Below are 10,000 nucleotides of genomic sequence, written 5' to 3'. Positions count from 1 at the left end.
GATGATTTTATCTGCATTTCTGATTATTATCACAGTCGTGCTGCACAATATTTCTGTGGAAACGGTGATTAAGATTACAGAAGCAACAGAGAATCAATGCATCAGCGTCTGAGATAGAAACAAATTGATTGCGTGAAATAAAACTCATCCATCGATCGCGTGTCTGTGAGCGATGAAGAGTCGTCTTAATTGCGGCGTGTGGTGGGTTTGATCCGAGGCCTTATTTCCTGTTTCCACCCCCTCATAAAGACTTTCTTAAGATGCTGTCTGCTCATAGTGTCTCAAATGAAGTTAGTGATTATTAATGGCTCTCCTTCTGCTCTCGCTGCACCAATAAAGCCATTTCCCTCCACCGTAATCAGATCTTCTTTATATTAGATTCCCTGAGACATACATATGTATACACAGTTCGTCTGGCTGGATTACTCCATCTTGCCTTCGCCTCGACGGGTTATTATTCCTGCTCGGTGGAGAGACGGCGCATGAAGCAGAAGGAAAGCGTGAGAGTGTTATACATCAGGAGGAACGCTGTATTTCGGTGCCAGCTGTTGTAATTGACAGCAGCTTTCTATTTGATATTGCTGTCTACAGACTACTGCAATTGAAAAGCTGCTAACAGCTTCCTTCAACTCGTCTGCGATATGAACTCGTTTTGTGTTTTGTCTTCAAGAATGAAATTCAGCTTTTATTAATACCATGCACAGCTCACAACGGCAGGTCCAGGTCACACATCTGCAAAAAAATAGAAAAAAAAAATGTTTTTATATTTTGTAGAAAGAGAATAAAGCCCGTTTTCCACAATTAAGATTTTTTTGCAAAATAATATCACTTTTTTTTTACATACATTCTAATTTTCTAACACATCTCATTTTTTATATCAGCTGATTTTTTTTATTATAGCTGATTTTCACTAGTGTAATAAATTATTTTTTCACAACAATTCAAAAACAGCATATCCAACATTTCTGCCCAATATCTAAATAAAAAAATTAAAATAATAAAAAACAGACCGAGAATGAAGCCTGTTTTGTCATTATTAAGTTTTTTTATTTATTAAAAAAAAAAATATATATATATATATATATATATATATATATATATATATATATATATATATATATATATATATAAAATTGTATTTTTATTTATTTTATTACATTTATTGTTTTTATCAGTGCATATTCTCAGTACTGTCTTTTTTCAATAATGGGGTGAATCTCAAAACAACATCCAAGTTTATTTTTCGAAAAAAAAGGAAAAAAAGAGATTATATGTGTATAACTTATTACAGTTTAAGTTTTAGTTATTTTAAATATTCAAATTAAACTGAATGAAAATTAGAAATGTTTCAGCTGAAATAAATCCAAAAACATCAAAAACATAGATCCACCCCCCCCCCATATTAAATTGTCATTATCCTATGAAAGGATAAATTATTGTGAAATATTTTTAAATGAAAAATGATTAACAATGCAGATTAATTTTCACAGCCTTTTTTGATCATATTTACCAAGAGTGGTGTTATTTTTGGCCATGACTGTATACAGTATATATTTTTTTATTTCAGTTAACAGTTATTTTATGTAAAATACAAAAGTACTTTTTATGGTTTTAGATTAAGTTTTAGTTAACTGGTTTAATAACATAATAGTTTTTGTTAGATGAAGAGGTCTTGTTTGTGTCTGTGTTCACTCACTGGAGGTGTTTCATTTCTCAATACTCTGCATTACAGCTGCACTGAAGTGAGAAACGACTGCTCAAACACACTTCCAGTCGATAGCATCCGTCTCCAGCTCTTCTTTTAATCTGGACTGTCAGTGTTCAATATTCCCTCACTTATACAGCTTTAATCAATCGCTCTGAGACACGCGCAGCAAATTAATTTACTGACTGAATACATAAGCAGCCGCGCTGATGAATGCTGTAAGAAGCGGCGAGGCTTGTGTTGAGCTGCTGGAGACTGATGGAGGTGTGCGGATGCTGATGGGAGTCAGATGAAGCTGTGCTGAAGACGAGACGTCTGCTGTTTGTTCAGAGGTGTGTGAGGGCTCCGCTGCTCTTCTGACCCCATCACTGAAGCTGTCCGCTTTATCTCACAGATCTCCTCTCGTGCACGCAGACTCATGATGTGCTGCTTTCATTACACAACACACAAGAGACAAAGATGTTCGCTGTCACTGGTGAAGCTTGATGCACCTTTAAATGAGAAGTATGGAAGGTAGCTATGACTTTTTGGAACAATTTTTTTTTTTTTTTTTTTGCAATTATGCAAGATACAAACTGAGGATTGCAAGATATAAACTCTTATTTCTGAGTCTGTAGTGTGAGATATGAACTTGCAATTACAAGAAAAAGAAAAGATTCAGCGAGATATACTCAAAATTGCCAGATATAAACTCAGTATCATTAGAAAAAAAATGTTTAATGGCAAGATTAAAAAAATGTCCCTTTTTATAACAGCTTATTATAAATCATACAGAATGTTAAGTTAGAGTTTGGGTAAGAGGATAAAAAAAAACATAAAGACTGAATGAACCCCTACAAGAGTGTGTGTGTGTGTGTGTGTGTGTTTGCACACACATGAAGGTTTCTTGACCTGTTCTTCCTCGTTTCCCGGTGTGTGTGTCGGTGTGTATGTCGGTGTGTGTGTCGGTGTGTGTCTGAAGAGAACAGAGTAGCATCAGAGACTGTGAGCAGCAGAATCCGTCTTTATTAATATCTCACACTCACTGGACTGAAGACAGGAAGTGACATCAGCACTGATCTGCAGCTCACTGTAAATAGAGCAGCGTCAACAACATGAAATGAACTGTAAAAATAGAAATGTCCCAGAGAGATGGGCTTGAGACAGCGTATGAATTATGAACGTCGCTCTAGAATAATCATCTCTGTAGAATGTTCTAGACGTGACGTGTGTGTGGCGTGTTATTGATCCCGATTGAAGCAGTAAATGTGCTTTTCTTGAGTCATTGATAATCATTTCTTCACTAATGGTACATGTGTAAAATCCAATTGTGTTTTTGGTGTTTAATTATTCGTTGTTTCTGACCGAATCCGTCAGGACTGAACACATCACAGAATCAATGCACTGCTGATTTATTATTGATTCATGCTTTTTTATACGATTACATTATAATATATTGTGTATGTAGTTTAGAGAAATATTTAAAAGCAATCTGTAGCGTATGGTTTGATTCTATTCATGAGGAAAGTGTGACAGGTGACTGAAAAATAACCAACAGAACTGAACACTGTATCCCACAATGCACTGCACTCAGTCTGACCCCTATTTCCCAGTGTGACAAATGGAACTCTTTTTCCACTCATTTTATGATTGTAGTGATTTAAGACACACAAAGTAAAATAGCTGAATTAAACATGGTCATGTGACATCAGCACAGCTTAAGCATACTGTTCTTCTGTTTGAAATAATTATCATCTTTTCAGCTTTTTCAATATTATTTTTTTATTATTAAATGCTGAAAACAGTGTATACTGCACACAGTGTCTGTAAGATTATTTTCTAAACATGGCCATACATATGAAATTAATTATTTAAAATCAAATGAATTTTAGTTAGTCTTATAGAGTGATCATCTTAGTCATATTTCATGGTCAAATGTTTGTTTTCCTTTTTTAAAGACTTATTATATTTAAATCCAATAATTAAATATGTTTATCATTATATTTTTTTTATATTTAATTATAACATTAAAATGTTTCAATATAATAATGTAATGTTGTAATAGAGTTTAAAATAAATAAACATTTATCATTATTGTTTTAAAATATTATATTTATATATTTATTTATTTGACTAAAACTAGTTTTACAATCATCATCTTTATCATTTCTTATTTCAAAATCAAATCTTTTTGTTTGATATCGTTACAATTTTTTTTTAGTATTTAATTATTACATGTACATTTTAAATGTTTAAATATAATTAAATATTTCCTTAATTATTTAATTATTATTAAGATTTTTTGATTTGTTTAATTAAATCTAAATGTTGAAATGTTTAAATATAATTAAATACTGGTATAGATGGTAAGACATTTAAATGCTTTTAACCAAAAATTAAATCAAGCTTTATTGGTCTTACAACCTTGTTTTAAAGTCAAATGTTTGTGTTTGTTTTACAAAAAAATATAAATTTTGTATATTTAAATATAAAAATGTTCCATTAAGTCAAATGTCAATTTTTTTTTTATTCTGATGTTTCCATGTGTGTGTGTGTGTGTGTTTGCAGGTGCATGGCTTGGAGAAACACGTTGGCAAACCTCTGGATTATCTGGAGCAGGGAGCGTCCAGCACAGTTTTCAAGAGCCTTCCATACGGCGTTCCCGCTCCATCAGGAGCCGTCAAACCTCCACACCAGACCTCCAGGATATTCTCCACGCTGGACCACACGCCCACAAAGCCCAAACCACCCACCTTCAGCTTCCAGAACCCCTACGAATGGGTGCGAAACCAGTCTCAGCTCCAGGACCACACAGGCTACCGTCCCAAACGCAAACCCTCCCTCAAAACCTCCATGAAGACTAAAAAGATCTTCGGCTGGGGCGACTTCTACTTCAACGTCAAGACGCTCAAGTTCAGTCTGCTGGTGACGGGGAAGATCGTGGACCACGTCAACGGGACGTTCACGGTCTACTTCCGCCACAACTCCTCCAGTCTCGGGAACGTGTCGGTGAGCATCGTTCCTCCGTCCAAAATCGTCGAGTTCGAGGTTCTCCAGAAACCCCTTCACCCGGAGATCCAGTTCCACCAGCAGCACCAGTCCACCGTCGACCCCAAAGACATCAAAGCCTTCAACTGTCGCGTGGAGTACGAGAAGACGGACCGCTCCAAGAAACCCAAACCCTGTCTTTACGATCCATCGCAGACCTGCTTCACTGAAAACACCCAGTCGCACTCGTCTTGGCTCTGTGCCAAACCCTTCAAAGTCATCTGCATCTTCATCTCCTTCTTCAGCTTCGACTACAAGCTGGTGCAGAAGGTCTGTCCGGACTACAACTTTCAGAGCGAGCATCCGTATTTGGGATGAAGCGGCTGGGACTTCACGAGGCATTATGTTTTCTTTGTATATAGAAAGAACCACCCTAATTTGTTAAGCTCTTAAAGGGGTCATCGGATGCTACATGCACTTTTACAAGTTGAAAATGTATTCAGATTTGTGACGATTCAATTCGGTTGAGATGCTAAACAGATCGCGATTCAATTAGGGGAGGAGTTTATATGAATGTGTGTCTGATAGGAACTTACTGTCTTTAGAAAAGTTTAGATGTTATTTTTTCTTTCCATCTTGCCTCTGTATGATGCATATTAAAGTTCATAAGTGCAGCGCTGCTGTTTTTACAGCGGTAACCAAGGAAACAGTGTATCACTGCTGTTCATAAGTGCAGCGCTGCTTTGGTTACAGCGGTAACCAAGGAAACACTGTATCATTGCTGTTCATAAGTGCAGCACTGCTTTGTTTACAGCGGTAACCAAGGAAACACTTTAAGCTCCACCTGCTGGCAGAGAGTTGATCTGCTTCTCGTTCAGCTCTTCTGCTGTTTCGGTTAGTTTTGTTATTTACATTTACATTATAATTACATTTAGTCATTTACCAGATGCTTTTATCCAAATTGACTTACAAATGAGGACAATAATAGCTATTAAAACCAAAAGTGCTATATTAGTATATTATTATAGTGCTATTTTTACATTTTACAAAGAAATGGTCAGCATTTTGTCCAAGCAATAATATAAGGACACATTTAATTCATCATTTCTCTTAAATCTCATTGGATAAAAAAAAAAAAAGGTGAATCGAATCGTGAGTTGAGTGAATCGTTATATCTCTACTCCTAAGCGATTAAGGTTTTTTGTTCTTGGATGTAATAATGAACACACACTGAAGACGCAGCGGATTACGTTTGTTTCTGAAGGGAATGCGCTCCTGATCTACATAAATGTGTCAATGTTCACGCAAATCATTCATGATCCAGCTTCACATTCAGAAGAAGTGAGAGTACGGCTTTTTAATGAATCTTTGCAAATCACCTTTCCTAATAATGTGCTAATTAGCAGGTTTCACAATGAATGTGATTGAGAGTGACTGGAAGAGATGGGCGGAGTCAGTAGAGCTCATTAACATTTAAAGGAACATGCTACAAAACTGTTTGTCCTGTAAAGAGCTGTTTTGGACCAGGTAAAAGGTGTTTTTTACATTACCACTGAGAAATTGTAACCAAACTTTGTTACAGACGTTTCATTAAGACCTTAAAGAATTATATGAACTTGTGTAATATGGGCATCCGATGACCACTTTAATATTGATTTCTTTATTGCTTTTGTCCGTTTTCGTCCGTCGACTGTTAGACAGTTTTTTCTACTGATCCTGCTTATGTCTTTCAGAATGGATCTGATGGATCTAAGACGAAAACCAGCTCGTGGTTTCTTCAGATCTTTCACTGATAGCTAATGACAAACCTGTTAACGGTCTGATCAGGGTTTCACAAACTCGACTGATAGTTAAAGTCAACATAACAGTCTATATAACAGATGAATGGTAAATATTATGACAAATGTTTATTTTCTTTACAATGCAATGATGAATCAACCAGGAACATGAATTTGTTTTGATTTGAAGATACATTTCAGAAATTAGAAAATTTTCATGAAGTAAAACCATTAAGGTTGAGTTTTCCCCTTAAACTACACTCTTTAAAATAAAGATGTCCGTAGAGAAACTTAAAGAAGCGTTAAGGAAACCAAATCTTAAAATAAACCTTTTTTTTCTGTCAGTGAAGAACATTTTTAATGATCTTAAGATGCTTTATCCGCTATTAAGAACCTGTAGTGTTTCTGTGGATGTTAAAGGAGCCATCAATACGAATGAAGATGCTTTATTTTGAAGAGTGTAGATTCATCAGCAGAATCTCCAAAAGCTTTCTTGAGTCGTAAACCAGGTTTAATGGTCAAAACATTGAGCAAAATCCAGCAGGAACTCTGAGAGGGAATAATAAACAGATCCAAATGAATGTATTTAATAGAATGTTATTCAACCCCGTATGAATTACCTTTATATATATGATGAAATTAAAGATATGGCTTATCTATTTACTCTGAATAAAGCTTGAAGAGACACAAAGAGGAATATATGGGTGAGATGCTGACACGTGTCATTCTTGTTTTTCAAGTCGAGCACCAAATGGAAGCGTCTTTCTTTATTTTCTGGACACCGATCAGTCTGTGAATCAGAGATATGAGAGGAGCGCAGCAGTTCTGTGAATAAAGCATTGCTTGATGATGTGTATAGTATACGGGGGGGAATTGTGTGTAAATAATGTATCACAAATAAATAATTAAATCTAACCTGTCTGACCTGCTGTTATTATCCAATGATTGACGAAGCTGCTTTAAGAAAGACTCAAGACTGCAAAGAAGTTTCTTTCAATTCACTTCATGTGATACTGACACTGTACTTCTTCTGTAAATCCAAAAATCCCCCCAAAAAGTGCATTTTCTTCACACGATGAGTTTGTTTTATTAAGGTCGCCTGAACTCTGATCACTGGAGTTAAACAAGCAAAAAGCACTTCTACACTGTGAAATATGTACATCATATGTTTTTTTTTAATTACTTTAACTCTTCAAATTAATTTAACCAACTTCATTTTTTAAGTTATATGAGAGTCATTTTAATATTAATGTTTAAATTAATTGTATAGCCAAATGAAATATACCTAAAATTCGAACTTATGCTTTTAAATTGAAATAGGTGGATGTTTTTTACAGTGTAATTGATGACTGTTTATTATTGGATTGCTGGTAAGTATGTGTTTTTGTGTTGTGCATTATATTCTAATCAATGCTGATTATTCCTGTTAGATTATTTTGGTGTAAAATAATTCCAGTAGTAAAACTAAAGATATAAAGTGTTGATATATTTCATAGTTAATCATTATGATAGCTCCTCATAATGTCAAACTTGTCCTACTTTTGTAGAATGATATATGAACGCATACAGTATATAAATGAAATTACATTGGAAAGTACTTAGTAATTCGTTTTTATTTATAACTTGATGTACTAAAATAACTAAAACTTAAATTAAAATAATAAAAACTATATAGATATATTAAAAAACTCTCAAACTTACTAAATTTTTTACTAAAATTAAATCCAAACGGAAAAAAAAATAAATAAAAACGAATTCAGTACATTACAAAAAAATAATAATAATCGTATAGTATCTAGAGACACTGATATAACTAATTCAGTGTGTCCACCGCTAAAAACACCAGGAAAAGACCAGAAAACTAAATAAGAAATCCTAAAATAACGCATTCAACTCTAAATAGCATTAAATGACATAAAATTAGATGTAAACACCACTTCAGTCCCCATGTTGTGCGTCATGACGTCAGTTTGTAGGACAGCGACTGCGCAGCTGCCGCTTCTGTCAGGACTACATTTCCCGTGAGAGCTCGCGCTTAGCGTCAGTCCGCAGCTGTCATTTAGGCGACGGACGAAAAGCGTGCGAACGTAAAAACCTGCTGGAACCGGAGAAGTCGTTTTACGATGTTAACACTGACATTGAGACAACTGATCAGGGTGAGTTTATACACACACACACACACACACACACACACACACACACACAACCGCTTTATAGCGCACGATGACGCAGAAGCGAATGAATCACAGATGTACAGTGATAATATCCATCAGCGTGCATGCACAACAGAACACAGAACACGCATTCGAAGCGTCACGCGTCGATGCAGATGCTGCGTGAGTTTAGGGTCTGATAGACGTGGCGTGGGTCTGATCTGAGTCTGAGCTCTATTCGCCATTCACTGTCTGATTATACTCTCTAAGTCATGCTTTTCTGATTGACATTTAATAGTGCCTCTGTGACGTGATTTGAGATTGTAGTTCAATAATCCAGCAGAAGTTTCATAGTCCATCTTTGTCAGTTATGCATGAATGCATTTAGGACAAGTTACTGAACTCTGAGATGTCAGCAGTGCTCGGTGAGATCTGTGTTAGATAGTCTGCTCATACTAGTTAGATGATGCAACCACTGGTGATGTGTTTCAGCATGATTCCTCTTCAACACTCACATCATTTAAACACATGTGCATGCAATGCTTTATTTACACACTTGCATGCTTTGATCTGTGCTTTTACATCTATCGAAGCCCTCACAATTTAGATTTTACTTTTTTTTTTTTTTTACTTTGTTTCAGAACTGTGAGATTAAAAAGTCACAGTTAGCTTTTTTTATGTTGTATTCCAAGATGCAAGAAGAAAAACAGAATTGCAAGATGTAAAATCTTAACCCTGAGAGAGAAAAAAAGTCATAATTCTGAGCAATTTTCTCAGATCTGCAAGACACAAGTCGGAATTATGAAATCAAAGTGTTTTGCATCTGAATGCGTTCATCTTTTCTGTCCTGTTACAGTGTTTCAGTGCAAAGTTTTTCTTTTGCAATCAGACACCGAGTTGCTGTTTTGACTTTTGATGGCATGTTTTTAAACTAATAACTGGCTTTTTTACAAAAGTTTACCATAGTACTTCTGTCTGATACGGTAGTATTTTAAGGTGTTAGTGTGGTTCATCGGGCCGTGTCTCTCATTATGGCTGTGGTTCACGTGCTTTCATGCATTTGCTGGAATGAGCTGAACGTGCTTCTGAATACGTAACAAATACATCTTTTGTGTTTGTCGGTGGTGTGATGACTGAGTAAATCTGATTTAGTGAAGGCCTTTAATTAGCAGCTACTTCAGTTCTGTAGAAATGGCTTTCTGAGCAGCTTCAACTGTTTTTCAGATGTTCGTCCGACGTGTTTTATTCAGATTGTTCAAGTGTTTTCCCATGCACATTTTCCACAAGTTGATATGTTTCTTTTGGGTCTTAATAAAAAGTATGTAACATTGTTTGGTTAAAATTTTTCAATGGTAGTGTAAAAAACACTGTCAAAAACAACTCTTTTCAGAGCAAGC

The 10,000-nt window shown here is 35.4% G+C and overlaps 2 protein-coding genes across 2 annotated transcripts in view; both read left to right on the top strand.

The window, feature by feature from the left end:
- The window catches only part of LOC113050128 (neurexophilin-2-like), a 66,486-nt gene extending 61,236 nt beyond the window's left edge, over positions 1–5,250 (top strand). Inside the window, exon 2 of the mRNA XM_026212826.1 lies at positions 4,253–5,250. Coding sequence (XP_026068611.1) covers positions 4,253–5,050 — 798 coding nt within the window. The 3' untranslated portion in view covers positions 5,051–5,250. The remainder of the gene's footprint in view (positions 1–4,252) is intronic.
- A 3,234-nt stretch (positions 5,251–8,484) lies between these two features.
- The window catches only part of shmt2 (serine hydroxymethyltransferase 2 (mitochondrial)), an 18,429-nt gene continuing 16,913 nt past the window's right edge, over positions 8,485–10,000 (top strand). The window contains exon 1 of the mRNA XM_026212825.1: positions 8,485–8,606. Within this exon, the coding sequence (XP_026068610.1) occupies positions 8,574–8,606 (33 nt within the window). The 5' untranslated portion in view covers positions 8,485–8,573. The remainder of the gene's footprint in view (positions 8,607–10,000) is intronic.

Source organism: Carassius auratus, chromosome 31 (genome assembly GCF_003368295.1).
Source record: "Carassius auratus strain Wakin chromosome 31, ASM336829v1, whole genome shotgun sequence".
Lineage (NCBI taxonomy): Eukaryota > Metazoa > Chordata > Actinopteri > Cypriniformes > Cyprinidae > Carassius > Carassius auratus.
This window is presented reverse-complemented; position numbering and strand designations above follow the sequence as displayed.